This window comes from Mus musculus, chromosome 2 (assembly GCF_000001635.26).
Source record: "Mus musculus strain C57BL/6J chromosome 2, GRCm38.p6 C57BL/6J".
In the NCBI taxonomy this organism is placed as follows: domain Eukaryota; kingdom Metazoa; phylum Chordata; class Mammalia; order Rodentia; family Muridae; genus Mus; species Mus musculus.
The window spans coordinates 72,038,904-72,059,506 of record NC_000068.7 but is presented as its reverse complement, the minus strand read 5'-3'; the positions used below and the strand labels follow the sequence as shown (position 1 = coordinate 72,059,506).

The 20,603-nt window shown below is 44.6% G+C and overlaps 1 protein-coding gene and 1 long non-coding RNA gene across 6 annotated transcripts in view; one reads left to right on the top strand and one right to left on the bottom strand.

Moving 5' to 3' along the window:
- Rapgef4 (Rap guanine nucleotide exchange factor (GEF) 4) overlaps positions 1-20,603 on the bottom strand; it is a 276,260-nt gene that overhangs the window by 197,968 nt on the left and 57,689 nt on the right. For 3 of the 5 annotated variants that reach the window (NM_001204165.1, NM_019688.2, NM_001204167.1), the window contains exon 4: positions 14,259-14,405. In NM_001204165.1, the coding sequence (NP_001191094.1) occupies positions 14,259-14,405 (147 nt within the window). Of the gene's footprint in view, positions 1-4,482; positions 4,891-14,258; positions 14,406-20,603 lie in introns of those variants that run through there. The other 2 variants (NM_001204166.1, NM_001355478.1) reach the window with 1 other exon arrangement.
- On the top strand, positions 4,600-5,467 carry Gm29940. Its single transcript, XR_374631.1, has 2 exons — positions 4,600-4,661; positions 4,823-5,467. It is a non-coding gene; the product is annotated as a predicted gene, 29940 (long non-coding RNA).

The window sequence follows — 20,603 nt, the reverse complement described above, 5'->3', positions numbered from 1 at the left end:
AGAGCCTGAGGATCAGTGAAAATTTTGGATAAAAAACAAAAAACAAAACCCAACAACAACAACAACAACAAAAACCAGCTGGAGGGCTGAGAGTGTGGCTCAGTGGAACAGAACCTGCCTGGCATGCCAGAAGTCCTGGTATGCCAAAAAGAAGAAGGAATGGGTAGGAGAGGAGGAATAAGAGGGGCCAGGGGAAGAGCAGGAGCAGAAGTATCAGTGGCAACGATGGGGAAAGAAAAAGGTTTTCTTCTTTTTTCTGAAGATGTACAGATTTAAATTTTTGGATATTTAAAATTTAAGACAGATGCACTTGAGTTGGCAGGTGGAGAGGGAGTGAGGGTGGAGGGGTGGGTGGAGGGCAGGGGGTTGAGGATGGAGGGTGGAGGTGAAGACAGTTGGGTGGAGTGGGGGGAGTCAGGTAGAAGGGGGGGCCACTGGAACTCTCTGTCCCTCTTCCCAGTGTGGCCACATTGACGAAATCTCCTTTTTCTGCTTTTTACCATTAAGTTGGCTCTTTTTAATGGGCTTGTTAAGGTACATGCTGTGACCTCTAAATCCAGCAATGATATGGTGATCTCAGCAAGACTAAAGGAAACATTTTTTGAGGTGACTTCTGCCCACAGCAAGTTGACCCCAAGGGCAAGAAGAGGCGAGAGGGAATGTTCTAGCTGGCAGCTGCTGGAGTCTGTTTACTTCAGTGGTACTACTTCTCTGTTTCCAGTTCAGACCAGCTGCCTTTCACCTCTTCTTGGTGATGCAGAAAAACAAGTTGGATTTTGTTTGGGATTTTTGAGAAAATCGGATCCTTGGAGCATCCTATGTAGAGACTATAGTAAAGATCTGATTGAAATGTTGAGGCACCTGGAAAACCGGGCTGATTGGTCCCCTCCCAGCCCCATCTCACCCTGTGCCTTCATCCTGTAGCCTTATTAACTGAACCAGAGCTCTGCTGGTACCCTGCTCCCAGGGACCTCTGTCTAAAGGAGCTCTGCCTTCTTTAAAATACTTCCTAAAACTCAGGGGTGAGGGAGGCTCTTAGAACATTTGATAGCAAATACCTTTAAGAGTTTTGAAACAATAGAAGGTTTTTAAACTTTACTCAATTCATTACTACCACTAACTACACTGACATCATGTGACTTTTCAAACCTTCTATGAATAGAAGGAAGATGGTGGCTTTCAAAACAAAATTTTAAAAACCACTGCAGAGCCAGGTTTACAATGAATTTAATGGATTTTAAATGAATTTCCATAAAATATTTTGAAGAGAGGTCAAGCATATTTGCAAATAAAAAGTGCATTAATAAGCATAAATGTCTCAATCAAATAAAGCATTTATATGAATTGTTAAATAAAATTAACTGTATGTATGAATGGTATGAATAAGGAAGACAATATAAGAGATAAATAAGAAAGTCTGGCCCTTCTAACAGCCAAAGAACAATTATTTCAGTAATAATCCACATACTCACACATATACAGACACACTCACACACATATGCACACATACACACACTTACACATACATACACACATATATATGTGTATATACACACATATAATATATATACACACATATACTCACACACACACATACACACACATGCCAGAATATAGCATTATGGAAGAGAACATAGCAAAGAAAAAAATATAATCAGATTTATCAAGAGTTAGAAGTTTGCACACTTTTCAAATTAATGTTTTTCCAGCAATGTTTCCTAAAGAGTCATTCTCAAACTATAGACCAGGGACAGCCAAAGCTTCCCAGTATTCTCAGAAGACACATAAACTCTAAACTCTCTGTAATATCACCAGACAATAGCTTGGATTCCTTTCTTTTCCCTCACTGGGACACCACGGTCCCCAGGAATTCCGATGTAAACCAGCATTGCAGGCATCGCCACGCTGACATCCAAGAGAATGTGAGGTCATGAGTGGGGGAAACAGGAGACCTTACGTTCACATGTTTAATAACCACAACACATAGGCACCTATAATTCCTAAATAGCCCCTACATTCTCACCACTGACCACTGCTATCATTTTAGTCTGGCAGACTTTGAAAGTAGCATGTCTGTGTGGGAAGGACAAACGACAGACACAGGAGATCTAACGGAGCAACAGAGAACATTCGCAGGGCATAAGCCTGGGCCAGCACACCAGCCATGTGCACTCTGAAATGAGCGGAGAAGCATGACTGACTGGCAAAGGCAGGGCTCTGCTCAAAGGCAGGGCTGCCTGAAATCCCACTGAGGACACTTTAAGAGGCTACAGAATTGGGCCCACCTTTTTTACAGTTTCAGATTTCTTTAGTCCAGGGCAGGCACAGGCATGGGAATTTTTATTTTTAAGCTCCCCTGATGATTTTAATGTGGACCCAGAGAGATACCAAGAATTCCTTTTCCCTTCCAAATAATATATTTTGGTGAACTGCATCCCCTTGGCTTATATTTTATTCTCTCCATCCATATCATTTGCGGTTCTGCCTTCTTTCATTTGCAAACCGAAAGGGAAGGAACACTAAAGTGTTTAACAAGTGGCACACAAGTAGGTAATAGACTAGCAACACTGATCTCCTCCAATCACTGTCCCGGAATGGAAGTCTAGAGATTTCTATGTCACAGTGAGGGTTCCAGGGGGCCAAAGACCTCCGCAGAAATTCGCCCAGCAATGCCAGGTGAAGTCAAGAATAAACCAGCATTTCGGGCCAGACCACTGGATCACATGAATGGCCTTGGAAGGTCTATCTAACATTTACTGGTTTGGGCTAGACTGCTCTAAACACTGAGGTCTCGGAGGTCAGCTGGGGCAAGACTTCCGGAACTCAGAGGCCAGCACTGTGAACCAGTTTCCTGCCATCTTCCTGGATGTCAGATGTTCTCCACCCAAGTGCCCCCAGCCTGCTGTGGAATCTGGACCTCGGGGAAGTAAGATGATCATAGGACCAAGGGTTTTCTCCACATAATGAGCTTAACAAACCCTCTAGTCCTCACCACGAGTTCCTTCTGAAAGACTCAAGTTCTTAACATTTTTCCAGCTACAACTGCTGTTGCCTGAGGGACCATTAAACTTCAGAGTCGATTTCTCCAGATGATGACTGACCCCAAACAGAAAACAAAAGCTAGTGTTTGGAAACACAGCACATGACCCTTCCATGAGATCCCTGAGAGGCCCAGTGGCCCCACAGGGGAGAAAAACCCAAGTGCAGAGATGAGACCTCAGGGGAAGGAACCTGCCCTCGCCCTGGGACAAGACAGCCTCCAAGGCTGTCATTTGGTTAACCGGCCCCAATGCCGGAGGGGAGGCTGAGAAACTGCCTGCTTAGCCACACAAGATTCCACAAACAGAGTCTTGTATGAAATGAGACCCTGGGTGGAGATCAATCTCCCAGGCTCCTCTGTGACCTTCAGCACACTTTCTCCAAGCACTTTTTGTTTTGTCTTATTCAGAGCATCCTGTGTTGATGTTCACTTTTTTTTTCTGTCTTTACAACACTGTACACCACCGAAAAAGCCGGAGTGTGTTCTGCAACTCCACGTGGTGGGAAGAAAGTGCGTTTGTTGTATGTGTTACTGTCCCTTCTTAGAAAGAAGTTGATAGCTATTTAGAAGGGCACACTGTCCTGGGGTTTAGCTGAGTGACTATGGAGGGCCACTGGGAGGTCTGCTCTCAGGAGACAGGCTAGGAGGGGTATCAACACTGAGGCAGATCCGTCAAGGAGCTTTTCAAAATGCCTAGCATAACCCTAAAGGGCCCAAGGAGAGCTGTGCATTGTCAAAATGAACATCTGCAGGAGCCAAGGATATAGGAGGGGTGGCCGCTGGTTGGTTACAGCGCCCTGCCAACTGGCATACAGAGCAGCGGCTGGGTTTGCCTAGCGCCTGCCAGTTCAGCCTTGATCTGTTCAGATCCCCTGAGAAACTTCTGTGAAACAGTGAGATCACAGTGGGGGCTTGAGGGGAGCTGATAGGACTTCCAGCTATCAATAATGTAACAGGATTCCCATAAACACTAAAGATTTCAAATAATCTGAGAGCTACCAGGCATCCAGAGAGGAAAACACCAACAGCCTCAATCTGTTTCCTTACCCAGGTTTGTTTTTAAAATGTATGTCATTCAAATATATCACAGGATAAGCATCTATCTATCTATCTATCTATCTATCTATCTATCTATCTATAATATTGATGTCCTCAATGTAATTCTGTCTACTTATGAACAGTATCCTCGGGAAATGTATTCAAAATCATGTTGCCATCAGAAAAGAAGATGAGCCACCACTCTTCCCCATCCCCCAACACAGACACCACAAGGATGAAATAAAATTACGCCAGTGCCTTGGTACATGGCGAGCTCTGGTAGAACATAATCAGAAAAGCCAGAAACATTCTGGAGTGTGATTCCTCAAGCCAAACCGAAGCCGTGACACATACTCTTTCCCCAATCTCCCACCCTTCACCAAAGAATCAAAGACCCTTCTGACCTCGTAGAGCATGCGTCTGTTGCGGGAAGTTCTCAGACATCCAGTAAGCAGCCAGCCTTTATCTGAACAGCACAGTGTACATCAGTGACAGGTCCCTATTCAAATCCAACAGATAGCCTCTGCGTCCCCAGGGAGGAAGCAGTACTGAAGGCTCTCCAGGAAAGCTTGGCCAGTCCCAGGTAGCAAAGACTTCCTTTTTTCTTTCTTTCTTTCTTTCCTTCTTTCTTTCTTTCTTTCTTTCTTTCTTTCTTTCTTTCTTTTTTTTTTTAATGTTAGTTAGTTCCTAACAACTTCATTCCTTTCCTTTTTGGACCTGAATAACTTTTGTCACTCCATGGAGACACTTGAGGACTGCGGAGTGAGACCTTTGTACCGGCATCAGGTCCAAGTCATTGGAGCAGGCTTCCGCTTGGTCTAAAAGAATCAGAGCTGTGAGAAGAGAGACAAGAGAGCCAGCCAACAGGATGTGTGTGGCTGGAGTTCCTGGCATGAAGTCTTGGCTTTCATGTTTATTTTTGGATGTATTTTTCTTGGGCCTTTGATGCAAATTTCTGGCCTGGGAAGTAACCCTACAGTAGAAAATCCAAAGCTGCCAGGAGTCAGCACAGGCTTCTGCCTCCGGAGAAGCAGGGTCCTCTGCTTACAGACTCCAGCGCTGTCTAGGAAGAAGGTGCAGATTCTGGGACAACTGCCTCCTGGGCCAGTGACAACCATCTGAAATGCTGGTCCCCAGCTAATCACTAATGCAAAAGTAAGACAACCTGACGTGAACATGCTGAAGGGGGCCACGGAATCCACCCGGATGACTCCTGACACCTGTGTCCTCAGACGCTGCGCCTTCGGTATCTGGCTTTCGTTTTCTTGACAGTTACAGAGAGACAGGAGCATTGAGTTGATTCAGACAGGAGCAGATGCCCCCTGAAAGCATTGTTACTTAGTCACAGTGGTTTGCGAGATTACTAATAAAAATGAATCATTTTTGTCCCCCATGTGTGTAAAGAAGGCAGTGAAGAACGGTAGTTAAAAAGCCTCTCATAACTGACAACTTATCTGGTAGAGTCTAGACGATAAAATACCACTCTAGAGATAGGGGATCAGAGAGACACAAATATCTTTGTTCAGTAGCATTTATGGCTCTGGGAAATCTCTTTTTACAGATTGCTATTCTAAAACAGAACTTACTTACTTACTTACTTACTTACTTACTTACTTTATTTATTTATTTATTTGCATGTTTTTCAAGACAGGGTTTCTCTGAATAGCCCTGGCTGTCCTGAAACTCACTCTGTAGACCAGGCTGGCCTTGAACTCAGAGATCCACCAGCCTCTGCCTCCCGAGTGCTGGGATTAAAACATGCGCCCATACAGCCAGATCTACTGTTTATTTTTATTATTTAATTGTATATCTCAAAAGACATGAGATATCATTTTGGCTATTCCTAAAGCCACAGGAATATTTGGGGGATAAACCCTGACAATCACTACATCCCATTTATTCTGGCTGAAATAAAACCGTGGTAGAAAACCAACAATTGTACAAGTAACAGTCACGGCCAAGAAGCCACCTCATTAAGACGGCTCAATTTATAATTTTAAAATACCACTTTTACTTTTAAATGCTGTAATTTCATTACCATTTTAAAGTTTCAAAATTTTAATATCAATATATACTATTCAAAAATGTTCAAATATGACTCATGGTAAAAGAAATGGGATTCCAGAGTGATGTTTGTGCAACGGAAAGGCTGGTAAAAGTGGTAGACGCTGGATCTAGGGTATCCCACTAATGTCTTTTCTGAACTTGACCACAACAGCCTGTCCCATCCATTTCTCCAAATACACTGGACTCATTGCTTTGCAAAGATCTCAAAACAAATCCAAAAGCACTCTCATGTACACACAATATTAACTGAAAAGGAGAATCAGGCAAGCCACCCTTTCCCATTACCGTTACCAGCAGTCATCTATCAATGGTCCTCAACCTAGGGGTTATGACCCCTTTGGGATCCTTTCACAGGGGCCACATATCACATATCCTGTATATCAGATATTTATATTATGATTCATAACAGTAGCAACATTACAGTTATAAAGTAGTTTCTTAGTCAGGGTTTCTATTCCTGCACAAACATCATGACCAAGAAGCAACTTGGGGAGGAAAGAGTTTATTCAGCTTACACTTCCTCACTGCTGTTCATCACCAAAGGAAGTCAGGACTGGAACTCAAGCAGGTCAGGAAGCAGGAGCTGATGCAGAGGCCATGGAGGGATGTTCCTTACTGGCTTGCTTCCCCTGGCTTGCTCAGCCTGCTTTCTTATAGAACCCAAGACTACCAGCCCAGGGATGGCACCACCACAAGGGGGCCTTTCCCCCTTGATCACTAATTGAGGAAATGCCTTACAGCTGGATCTCATGGAGACATTTCCCCAAATGAAGCTCCTTTCTCTGTGATAACTCCAGCCTGTGTCATGTTGACACAAACTAGCCAGTACAAGTAGCAACAAAATAAATTTATGGCTGGGGGTCACCCCAACATGAGGAACTATATTAAAGGGTCACAGCATTAGGAAGGTTGAGAACTAGTGTTCCAACCCTTCAGAAATTCTCAGGAGGTAAGCACCAAGAGACTCATAGAGCTGGATTATAAATCAATTTCATATTTATTCCAATAGCTGCCATTCATCTTAAATACCCATAATCTTGGATCAACTATTAATAGCTGGTTTAAATTCCCAGATCTCCACTTAACTGCTTTGCTATTTAGTTCCCTTACCGAGCCTAAAAAAATGCCGCGGGTGTCAAAAGGTTTAAATTATAAATTATATTTGTCTCAAGAACTAAAAATGGTTGCCCAAGACTTTAAAATTAATTTTCTCCTGGATGAAATTCAGAAATTTCACTGTCTCCAGTCACTCCAGTCCCCTGCCTCTCTTTCTCTTCTGAGCTATTACTGCAAACTCAGATGTCTTAATATTTCTATGGACCAACCCAGCACCCTCAAATCAAACCATAAACTGGGAACCAAAACATTGGAAGAAAGGAGAAGAGATCAGCATTCTTTAGGAAGATATAAGAAGGCTAAACAAGGGCTGGAGAGATGGCTCAGAGGTTAAGAGTACTGACGGCTCTTCCAGAGGTCCTGAGTTCAAGTCCCAGAGACCACATGGTGGCTCACAACCATCTGTAGTGGAATCCAATGCCTTCTTCTGGTGTGTCTGAAGATAGCTAAGGTGTATTCAAATATATAAATAAATAAATAAATCTTTAAAAAAATGAAAGGATGAACCACAAGCTTTGAGCTGCTGCCTTAGATGTAGAGAGATGTTTCTAGCCACACTGTGACAGTCATTTTAAATACCCCAGAGCTGCCTCTTTGACTAAGAACACAGAGACCACAGAAAGGCAGAAGTCCTTGCAATGGAATTAAACAGGATTCCAAAACTTCTTGCATAGCTGCAGAAGCCTGGGGAACTCACCTGGGAAAAGAGAGGGCCTTCCCTTGCTGTCTGCGGCAACTCCGATCTGGGAATGAGAGAGCAGAGTACTCCTGTGGCTGATCACCTAGCTACTCTCAGGCTGTGCCATCTGCTAATAACTAAGAACCTCGATTTTAGTTCCTACCACCTCTCTGAGTGAAGTTAACAGCTAATTAAAGGACCCCCAAGCTAAATATAAGGCTTCTTGACATAAAATAGACCACCCCCCATAGCATTCTTCCAAAGTCAATGACCAGAGGAGAGAGACGCACATGCAAATTTAGAACCAGACTCAGGTTCTCACACTTCTAAGATCTGGAACGCCTGACTTCACCTCATCTCTGAGCTCTGGACCTGGTTGGTGCCTTCTCTGAGAGTCACAGGTCGGCGACATTCCTGCATCTGGAGGCTAGACTCCTTCACACATTATGCTGTCTTCAGACATAGTTCCTAGCAGGTCCAACTTGGATCTCTTCGTAAGGCTGGATTTTAATTTTTTTGTAACAGAGCCACTTAGCAGTACAATGGGTGGCTGAATTATAAACCATATTATCTGACATAATAAAGGAAAACATATTCGATTATCCAACATTTTGCTTGCAGTGAGTACCATATTTACCCCTGGTATAGCCCAATACTCAGAGAATAGACACAAAATTTGATGATAGTGATGTATCGTATTCTTAAGTGACATTGTTGATTTATTTGCCATCTCCTCCTAATAGCAAAGTAGCAGCCCCTGCCCTGAAAACAGAGCTCTGCCAGCCTTGTTCACTGATGCCTGACACACGGGAGCTGCTTAGCATTTGTTGAATAAATAAGCCTTAAAGTAAGCACCATTCAGGCTTTCCCGAGAAGCTACTTTAGACTTGTACAATTTCCTGGGATTATACGCACTGTGTATGCACATGGATGCCCCTTAATAAAGCCTTGATTAACAGGCTGCTACATGAGAGGCTTATTGAATTTTCACTTGAAATGCTTTAAACACTGACTGAACATCTCGCTCACACCCTGCACCTAGATGCATGAACAGGCGACTGGAAAGAAGCACCTAACTGTGTTCTCTTGGCACGAGATTCCAGGCCTCGACCTATAAAAGAAGTCAGGATAAAAACATCCCCGCCTTGCAGCTCTGAAGAGCTCTCTGGATCTTGTCCCCACCACAGGCTTGAGAGATCAGAAGTCGGGCTCTCAAGTTACAGATGAGCCTTGGCCCACAGAGCTGGGGGAAAGGCTTGGGGCAGCCATGACAGCCCCCAGGTCAGTTCCCTCATCCTTAGTCATCAGGGAAATGCAAATCAAAACAACCCTGAGATTCTACCTCACACCAGTCAGAATGGCTAAGATCAAAAACGCAGGTGACAGCAGATGATGGTGAGGTTGTGGAGAAAGAGGAACACTCCTCCATTGCTGGTGGGATTGCAAGCTTGTACAACCACTCTGGAAATCAGTGTGGCGGTTCCTCAGAAGATTGGACATAGTCCTACCTGAGGATCCACTAATACCACTCCTGGGCATATACCAGTAGATGCTCCAACTGGTAATAAGGACACATGCTCCACTATGTTCATTGCAGCCTTCTTTATAATAGCCAGAAGCTGAAAAGAACCCAGATGTCCCTCAACAGAGGAATGGATACAGAAAATGTGGTACATTTACACAATGGAGTACTACTCAGCTATTAAAAACAATGGGTTTATGAAATTCTTAGGCAAATGGATGGAACTAGAAAAATATCATCCTGAGTGAGGTAACCCAATCACAAAAGAACACACATGGTATGCACTCACTGATAAGTGAATATTATCCCAGAAGCTCAGAATACCCAAGATACAATTTGCAAAACACATGAAACTCAAGAAGAAGGAAGATCAAAGTGTGGATACTTCTATCCTTCTTAGAAAAGGGAATAAAATACCCATAGAAGGAGTTACAGAGACAAAGTGTGGAGCAGAGACTGAAGGAAAGGCCATCCAGAGACTGCCCCACCTGGGGATCCATCCCATAAACAACCACCAAAACCAGACACTTTTGTGGATGCCAACAAGTGCTTGCTGACAGAAGCCTGTTATAGCTATCTTCTTGTGAGGCTATGCCAGTGCCTGACAAGTACAGAAGTGGATCCTTGCAGCCAACTATTGGACTGAGCACAGGGTCCCCAATGAAGGAGCCAGAGAAAGTACCCAGGGAGCTGAAGGGGTTTGCAGCCCCATAGGAGGAACAACAATATGAACTAACCAGTACCCCCCAGAGCTCCCAGGGACTAAATCACCAAAGAGAACACATGGAGGGACTCAAGGCTCCAGCTGCATATGTAGCAGAGGATGGCCTAGTCGGTAATCAATGGGCGGAGAGGCCCTTGGTCCTGTGAAGGCTCTATGCCCCAGTATAGGAAAATGCCAGGGCCAGGAAGTAGGAGTGGGCAGGTTGGTTAGCAGGGGGGAGGGGGAGGGGACAGGGAGGTTTCAGAGGGGAAACCAGGAAAGGGACAGCATTTGAAATGTAAATAAAGTAAATATCTAATTAAAAAAAAAAGATTTTTGTCCCTTTGGGGTATTTGCCCAGGGATGATATAGCTGGATCTTGAGGTAGAACTATTCCCAGTTTTCTGAAAAAACACCAAATTGATTTCCAAAGAGGTTGTACAGGTTTGCTCTCCCACCAGCAGTGGAGGAGTGTTCTCCTTGCTCCATATCCTTGCCAGTATGTGCTGTCTCTTGTGTTTTTGATCTTAGTCATTCTGATGAGTGTAAAATAGAACCTCATAGTTGTTTTGATTTGCATTTCCCTGGTGACTAAGGACTTTGAACATTTCTCTAAGTGCTTCTCGGTCATTCAAGATTCCTCTATTGAGAATTCTGTTTAGTTCTGTACCCCATTTTTAAGTTGGACTATTTGGGTTGTTGGTGTCTAACTTTGCAAAGACACTTGTTCCACTATGTTCATAGCAACTTGATTCATAATAGCCAGAAGCTGGAAACAACTCAGATGTCCCTCAACTAAAGAATGGATAAAGAAAAGGTGGTATATCTCCACAATGGGATACTATTCAGATATTAAAAACCAAGACACTGTGAATTTTGCAGGCAAGTAGATAGAACCTGAGAACATCATCCTGAGTGAGGGAATCCAGTCGCCAAAGCTCAAGCGCAGCATGTACTCACAAGTGGATGTCAGCCATAAACTACAGGCACCACGCTATACCCACAGACCCAAAGAAACCAAACAAGAGGAAGGCACAAGCGAGGAAGCCAGAATCACACTTAGAATGGGGAATAAAATAGTCCTAAAGGGCGGATGGAGGGAAGGAACTGGGAGGGAGGAGGATGGGGAGCAATGGGGGCTGAGGATCAGGTGTGTAGAAGGACAGGAGAGATGGCCAGATGGCCATGAAAATGAATGGAAATCTTCAACTGACTAGGGTGAGGAGGTTGCAGGCATCACCAGGACTACACGAAGACCCAGGATAAAGGAGGCGCCTAAGAATCAATGGGGGTGACCTTGGCTGTGACTCACTACATTGAAGATGTGGAACCTGAAGAGGCCACCTCCTGTAGCCAGGCAGGAACCCCGGGAGAGCAGTGGAGACACAAACCCACCTACAAAACTTTCAACCCAAAATGTATCCTGTCTACAAGTAATGCAGGCACGGGGGAGGGAGCAGAGACTGAGGGAATGGCCAACCAACAACTAGCCCAACTTGAGACCGATCCCATGGGCAAGCCCCAATCCCTAACACTATTAATGATATTCTGTTGATCTCTGAGAGGCTCTACGCAGCAGCTGACTCAGATGGACACAGACACCCACAGCCAAATAGCGCTTGTGGACTCTTATGGAGGAAGGATTGCAGGCCCCAAAGGAGATAGGAACTCCACAGGAAAACCAACAGAGCCAACTAACCTGAACCCTTTGGGCTCTCAGAGACTGAACCACCAACCAAAGGACACACATGGGCTGGACCTAGACCTCCCCATTCATACGTAGCAGATTTGCAGCTTGACCTTCATGTGGGTCCTGAACAACTGGGATGGGGGCTATCCCAAAAGCTGTTGCCTGTAGGACACGTTCTACTAACTGGGATGCTTTTCTGGCCTCAGCGGGAGAGGAAGTGCCTAGCCTCTCTGAGACTTGAAGTGCCAGGGTTGGGGGATACCCAAAGGGACCCCCACCAGCTGAGAGAAGAAGGGGAGGGGTCTCTTTATAGAAAACCTGGGTAGAGGCGTCAGCAGAGACAACATGAGAAAACAGTCAGACAAATCTCAGGCAAGAGAAAACTGACCGGGCCTTTGTAAAGAAGCCAATGAAGGAGAGATGGAGACCAAGAAGGGGGTGGAAAGAGAAGGGAAGAGAGAGGGATGCAGAGAAAGCTAAGCAGGGCAAGTTTATTAAAACAATTGAGTATAACATGTGCTTTGTTTTATCTTTTCCTGAGCCTGGTTTGGGGGAAAAAAATAAAAATTGCATCGATAAAACATATATTTGGAACAACTGGGGAGCCATGAAATAGACTCTGGTTATGACATTAGGGTACTACTATTCACTCCGTAGGCACGAGATAGTATTATGGGTTGTAGCAGGACACTAATTTCCTTGAGATACAAACTGGATACTCAGGATGAGGTGACATGCTGTCTCATTAACATTAACGAGGCTCGGAAGAAAAGCAAGATGGGGCAAATGCAGCTGCGCAGTGACTGCCTGGCTATGCATCCGGAAGCAAGTGCGCATTCTATTATTACTTTGTCTGAAAAAACGGTCTGCTAGCTTGTTTTAATGTTTGTAGGCAGCAACTTCTCAAGAACTTCCTTCAGAGCACTGCAGGCTTCTAACTGAAAGGAATGTTTTTCTGCGTTTCACCAAAGCTCCCCTATCAGGCTGATAAATGACTGGCCACGGACGGAGCGGCTACAGTGGAGCACGGTACCTTTAGGAATGGCTTCCTTTCTTAAGTCAGTTTCCCAAACTCTCATTATGGAAAAGACTTTTCGGTTTACTCTTTAAAATGAAAGGCAACCCCCCAAAAGGCTTATTTGCCTCAAGCCTGGCTCCGTCTGATTGACAGAATACCTTTGCCCACACACCTCACATAAACTGACTTTCACTTTTTTTTTCCTTTCTAAAAAAAAAAAAAAAAAAAAAAAAAAAGGAGCTTTGTCTCTGAACTTTATAGAGCAGTTGGAGCTCTTTAATATTTTCTAAGAGAAACATTTCAAACAAGCAACCCCACAATTTATTCACGGCCGCCAAGAATAAAAGTAGCGGGCCTCACCAGCAAGGCCTTCCAAAGCGTTGGCTGACTTTTACAGCAGAGTATCATTGCTCATTCACCTGCAGGCTGGCTCCCCCAAAGCATCAGTCATTTGTTTGGCTCTGGAGGAAACGATTTGATTATACAAAATTCTTCTTTAGATCAAGTTTGAAATCTTAGCCACACTGGAACAAGTGCTGAAGCCTGCCGACTCGATGGGTTAACTCCTGGACATACTGAGCCAGGGACAAAGACAAGGAGCCACCACAGGTTAAAATCCAAAGCTATAGGAGCTGAAAGGGAAGGACAGCATAAAAGATTCGAGGCCCGGCCGGGCCTTTATGAGTGCTCGCTCTATCTGCCACTGACTGCAAATAAGATGATGGATTCTCACACTTCCTGTAAATGAGCGTTGTGCCCCAAGGGATGCTGGTAAGCATCAGTAAATGCAAGCGCCAACAAGACCAGCGGCATCCATCTACTGCTGGGCCACCTATGCGTTCTGAAGTTGGCAAGTAACCAAACATCTTTACAGCCCCCCCCCCCCCCGTTTTCCGTACCTTATTACAGAGCACATCATTTTTTAAAAGCATTTAAATGAGCCAGATGTTAACCCCATTCATTCTACTTTCTCGGGGAATGTGTCAATAATGATTTTTAAAACGCAGAAGAAAATGTCAAAGTATTTTGTTCCCTGGTTAAGAATACATCTGTGGAATAGGAAAGAGAAAATTCATACAACACTCTATGGTCATTCAGGAAATAATTATAAGGTATGTCAAGTCACAGAAAATCGAGCAAGCACAAAATTAGCAACAACAACAAAAAAATGGATGTCTTATGTCAAAATGGCTTCTTCACTCACTCATTTCAAAAACAAGTTTTGAAAATTAAATTCCATCCAGCAGCTCAGAAAAGCACACATTAAGGCTTGACCGTTACGCCATTACCCACGAGGCAGTTCTCTCTCTCTCTCTCTCTCTCTCTCTCTCTCTCTCTCTCTCTCACTGGAAACTGCATTAGCTGGCAGGAAGCCTGGGGCTCACCTCCCATAGTGCCTTGAAGTCCTCCTGCTCAATGCGGAGAAGTTCGCTGCTCTCCCTGGTAACGATGGTTGCATGGCGAGGGGTGTTATCCAGAATGGACTCTCCAAAGGCTGTCCCAATTCCCAGAGTGCAGATGGTCACCGCATCCTGAGAAGCCCCCCCCCCAAAAAAATCATTAGAACATTAAATATGCAATGGATGAGAGACTTGCCTTTTATTTAAATTGAAGTATAATTTGTATGAAAATAAACACGAAATTTCATTGTGCCGTTCAACGTACTTTGGCAAACATGCACACTGGTGTAAATGATACCAAATCAAGTCTTACACCCCCTATCTTTCACCCCTAAAGTTTTTCTGCATCCCCTATCCAGTAAAGATGCTCCCGTCAGAGGGAATCGCCACACTGATTCCATTTGCGCCTGTAAGGGAACGCTACATAGAAAGAGACAGACAGTAGGAATTAATCTGTGTTTGGCTTTTTCTGGACCAATGTAATATCTCTTGAGTAGCCCATGTTCTCACACAGCTCAGTGGGTGTTCTTCCTCTTGGAGGTAAGTAGTTTTGCATTCTGTGGCCGGGTTACCATTTATTTACTCGTCCATTCTCGTACTGGGATCACGAGGATGTTTCTAGATGCTCTGAATAATGCTAATAGCAATCATCTTTTTAGTGAGAAAGAATGATCACAATATTTAGCAAATTGGAACAGGGCTGCTACTGTATCTGCAAAAACCAAAGAGCCAAGCCCTGAGTTCCCGGAGGCCTCGGTTCAGGCATTAAAGGGACCATAGCGCCAGGTTCTAAGCCTTTCTGACTAGAGATGCCAAACTTTTTAGATCATGCTGCCTCCTGCAGCCACAACGGAGGAAAAACATGCTGGAGAAAGGGTGAGAAGCTGACTGTAAACTGTGATCAAGACAGTCACTTAAGAAGGAGTGGAAACCAATTCCTCTCTACATGCAACACTGGCGAGAATGTTTACATTTAATTCTAACTGCTTTCAAACAAAGCAGATAGCCACTGCAAATCATCTGCAGATTAATTCTTCGGGCATTGTAAACTAAGGAGCTACACTAGGGTGAGCCCCCAGTTAGAAGTCACCCTTTTCCTTTCATGCATCTAATACCCAATCATTGGCAAATGTTATTAAGATCCAGTTAGTGACTCTGCAATCGCATTACTGAGACGAATGAGCACAAGAATCCAGCTCCTTGAACCATGGCAAATTGCTTCTGCTAAGATATTACCCTCTAAAATTATGTTCAGGAAAATAAAAATCAATAATATTTCAGAAAAGGGGGGGGGAGATCCGGGAGAAATCTAAGAACAGCCACGGATAAAGTCCCTAGAGGGACATCCGCAAACAAATTCATTCAAAAAGCATATCCAGAACTGAAGTTATCAGTACTCGGGACCTTGGTAGATAACTTTCTAATTCTGGTAGACACATGAGATGGGTGGTGACAAACCACAGGCCTCCACAGGTTCCCTAAAGCAGAGGGCTCCCCAAAGGATCTCACTAGAATACTGCACTCTTCTGTCAGTTTAACTTGAGAACCAATTCTTTTGCCTAATATATACTTTCCAGTGTTGAGAGTTTGTTTTGTTTTCAAGACAGGGTTTCTCTGTGTTGTCCTGCCTGCCCTGAAACTCCCTCTGTAGACCAGGCTAGCCTCTAACTCAGAGATCTGCCTGCCTCTGCCTCCCAAGTGCTGAGATTAAAGGCCACCACCTCCCCACTACTGCAGAGACTTTGTAATAGTTACCAGGGACCCTTCGGGAGGATGCAGCAAGAGGGTTGTGAAGCCCTCCGTTGTATAAGAACTAGCTGATGCTTACAGATTCATCAGGCATCTTCCCTTCCTAACTGCTGTAGCTTTATCACCACGGGGTACACAGAGTCAGGCCTGGTCATGTCCAAAACTCGGTTGTGGTGATCCTGCCACCTGCACTGCTTGGACCAGTCCACAGTAACAGCCACCCAGCCACAGTCCATTGCTCACGTGCCCAACTCCATCCCGAGGATCCACACTGTCACCAGAAGTGAGTGTGTGATCAGTCCTTCCCAAGTCTTCTTCTTCATGTTTGCACCAGTCAAATTTAAAGACAAGAGCCACGTGTGACAGTACCAGCAGTATAGCACCTGCCTAGCATGCACAAGGGTCTGGATTCCACCCAGCACCGCATCCAAACTAACACACGTTCTCATCCTGAACTTCAGGCTGGGAACCCTCTCCTCCTTGTCAGAAGCTTCAAACTTCAGTTGCACGAGGTTCAGAATACTTTTTAAGAACAAATTTCCTTAGGAATTGGAATCCGGGAGGTCTTGGTTAAGCACTGAGATAATTGAGCACAGGGAAATGGAAGGGATCAGAAACTATCTGTATTTTCTAAAGACTAACCGACATTGGAATTTGAGTTTCCTATGGGCTTAGGGAAAAATTATCAAATAAATCACATCCGAACTTTCTCCTAAGCGTTGGGATTAATAGATTACTCAGCACACAGGTTGAAAGGCAAGATAAATGTGGGAGAATCTAAAAGAGACAGTTCCCCGGCATCCATACTACTGTCTCTCTAGATTTTCACAGGTCAAAATTCAAAGCTTGAACATCTCTGCCTGTCACTGAACATGTCTGTCTCTACATGTGACATGACATTTCTTTAAAGCCTGTTCATGGGCTACAGGTAGGCTCATATTGCCATGCTTATCGCACAGGGAATCTTGACAACAGTGTCTGTCTATTCTGTTGGCCTGCAGATTGCTCACTAAGGGCAAATGAGGGGGGGAAACGTGTTTTCAGTGCCACAGAGAATGAAGAATGCAGTCAGACCTTCTTGGGAACAGGAACAGCGGTGAGCAAATACCCTGGTGTGTATTAGCTTTGAGGACCTTTCAAACTAAAGGTTTGAAAACTAAAGAGTGCAGTGCCCTGGAAGGCCAGAAGGTGGCGTAAGATCCCCAGGACAAGACCTCTGCATGGATGGAAGTGGAATGCTGTCCCATGACGCAGTACCGTTCTGATCGTGATGTCTCTTTGGCCCGTGTTATTTGAACACAGCATGACTAGAAACAAACGCTTAATCTCTCCTGGGTGTTCCGATTGATGACAGAGGCTGAGCGAGATGCCTGGGATCAGAAGAGTTTCCATTTTTTAAGACTGTGGGATATTTGCATTACACACACACACACACACACACACACACACAAAATCGGGAGATACTTTGCAGGAGGAACCTCTCTCTAAACACACAATCACTTCTATGTCACATTTCCTTATGCACATTCTGAAAATAACTTCATGCAATATTCCAAACAAATGTGTACACACACTAAGCTGTGTTTTGTATATACATGTGTGTGCACACGTGGAGACCAGAGACAGGATCCTTTGAGACAGGGCCTCTCACTGATTTCAGCACTCACCAACTGGCTAGGCTGGCTGGCTAGCCATCTCCTGGGACCCACCTGCCTCCATCCCTCCCAGTTCCTGGAACCTACCAATGGTGTGGCCATGCCTGGGGGACTGGAGAGCTGAACTCAGTCCTAGTGCTTCTCTGGCAGGTATTTTATCGACCAAGTGATCACTCCATTCCCTGAACTGTGTCTGAATTACCTGTCATATCGGATCAGACGTAGAAAATTCCATTCCTAGCACTCAAAAGTTTCAGAATTTGAAGCCTGTAGGATTTTTGAGGTTAGGACTGTTATTACAGTGGTCCGCACTATCATCATTGTTATCGCTGTCTCAGAAGTTAGACAGATTCAGACTCTAAGATGCTCAGTATCTTATCCAAAACAGGCAGAGGGAGAACTGAGACTAGAAACTACTCAGTCTCTTTACCTCGCTGCAGACTTCCTGTTCCTGCCGATGCATTATTTGACAATACATCTGTAGACCGAGGGCTCTCAGGTAGTCATTCTGTGGGGAAAGTTCCGAGTGAACCTGGGTAGAGTCCAGCTCCCCGCTGGGCCTGCCTTCTGACTCCCTGACTTACCTAGGGCTGTTAACGCTTTGATAAAACACTACAGCCCAAAGCAACTTGGGAAGAAAAGGCTGTCTTTCACTCATAAAATCCTTATAACCATTCATCATGGAAACCAATCATGGCAGGAACTCAAACAGGGCAGGAGCTGTTGCAGAGGCCATGGAGGGCTGCTGCTCACTGACTTGCTCCTAATGGCTTGTTCAGCCTGCTTTCTTATAAAACCCAGGACCACCAGCCCAGGAGTGATCCCGCTCAGAACTGGCTGGGTCCTCCGGACATGAATCACTAATTAAGAAAATGCCCTACAGGCTGTCTACAGCCCCATCTTATGAGGCTTTTACTCCAGAGTTCTCTCCTATCAGGCGACTGCAGCCCGTGTCAAGTTGGCATACAATTATTCCACACAGTCCCTGTCCACATGTATACCTCAGTCTGCATGTACCAGTTTCTAAACCTGCCTGAGTCTTTGCCACACAAAACTACAGCCATCTTAGATGCTGGGACCAAACCAAAGGATGCCAACCAGCCTGTGGTGACAGGCACCAAACAAGAGGCAAAGGAGGTCCACACAGAGACAAGAGTCAGGCAGAGCTGATGTGGAAGGGGCCTGAACCTTGGCAGATCTAGATTACACTGCCTCCATGGCTTTGGCTCCTCTCAGACCTCTGTGAAATGGTCACAATGCCTTTAACAAGATCAGCAGCTGGAGAGATGGCTCAACAGTTAAGAGCACTGGCTGAGTTCCTGAGTTCAGTTCCCAGCAAGCACATGGTGGTTCATGACCATCTATAAAGGGACCTCATGATCTCTTCTGGCATGCAGGTGTACATGCAGATAGATCACTTGTATACATTAAATAAATAAATAAATGTTTAAAAAAGATTAATAGCAGAACACATCTTAAACATTTCTGTATTGGGGGGGAAAGCTACCGTGATACATATACCATAGCATGCCCGACGAGGTCATTGTGAGAAATTATAAGAGTTGGTTCTCTTTTTCTAGCGTGTGGGCTTCAGGACTTGAACTGAAGTCACCAGGCTTGGTGGCAGTCACCTTTACTGGCTGAGTCAGCTTGCCAGAATTAAATAGATAAAAAATAATACAATATAATTCCTAACTCAGTCACATCGCCACGCATGTATAGGTTTTCTACACTTCTAAAAAGCAAATTATATTTTTGCCTTTATTTAAACAACAGAGAACCTCTATAGTCGTGTTGTATTAAGCTTCATCTAATGATGGCTTTCAACACTTAAATTCCAAGTTTCTCTGTCCCCCAGTCTGGATGTCAAGTGGTTTGAATGATCTGCAAAACACTTGAGCTCTCTGGGGGAGCTTGTATTCAAAGAAACCCTCCTGACAATCCTGCTGTAAATCAAAGAATCCTTTTGTACTGCGACTAATCACCTCTTAATTTATCTGCTTTGTGCATCTGCATTGTGGCGTTCTCACATCTTAAAGCAGACATTCTCGCCAGAGCTGTCTCACATGTGTTCATACGGACACTGTGAAGTGGTCACGGTGGTAAGAAGGCCAGGGTTACATGTCACAATGTACGATCATGGTCCACTGAAACCTGGCCTGCGCAGATGATCTGGGGACATGAGCTGTGTCTGTGATGAACTCATGGAAAATGAAAAATTATCCTGTGATTCTGAAGAGTTATCAGACCTGTTAGCTATTCAGAATTTATTCATTTCTGTGTCATTGAGTCAAGAGTTAACAATCTTATTTGTGTTAGGTTATCTTTACGTGTATAGGTAGACTCAGAAGCATAAGTTCTTTAAAAGCTGATGTTTTTACAGGGTTCATTTCCAGCCTATACTTGCCACTAGGTTTCAAAGCTCTTGCATTTTGCTTCCTGAGCTTGAATTTGCTCCTGGAATTTATTGAGTTCTCTAAGCGTTTTTAAGTAATCAAATCAAATGGAACCCAATTTCAGAGTCTGTCAAGGCATCCAACTGCACGTGTGTCAAAAGGATTTACTGCCAAGCAGGAAGGCAAGATACTTCTAAGTCAAATGTGTTTTCTGGCAAGCGGCAACGGCAAGGCCGGTTCCTTTCAGAGCGTGTCCCTGGAATCGGCTTGTCGGGCAGCCGATGGACATCAGGCAAGCTCGCTGGGGCTGGCTTGCAGAGCACGGCCTGGCACGGGCATTTCTAACCAGTGCAGAGCTGAACTGGCCAGCACTGTGTCACCCGGACAAAGAATACTCAACAACAAAACTACATGTAGGGTGAGTTGTGCAGAATGCCAAGTCAACTAAATATCCATTCCTAATGAATAGCTCAGCCCCAGCCAGAGCTCCGGCGGGAGTCAGCAGTGACACCATCTGCAACCAGCTTGCC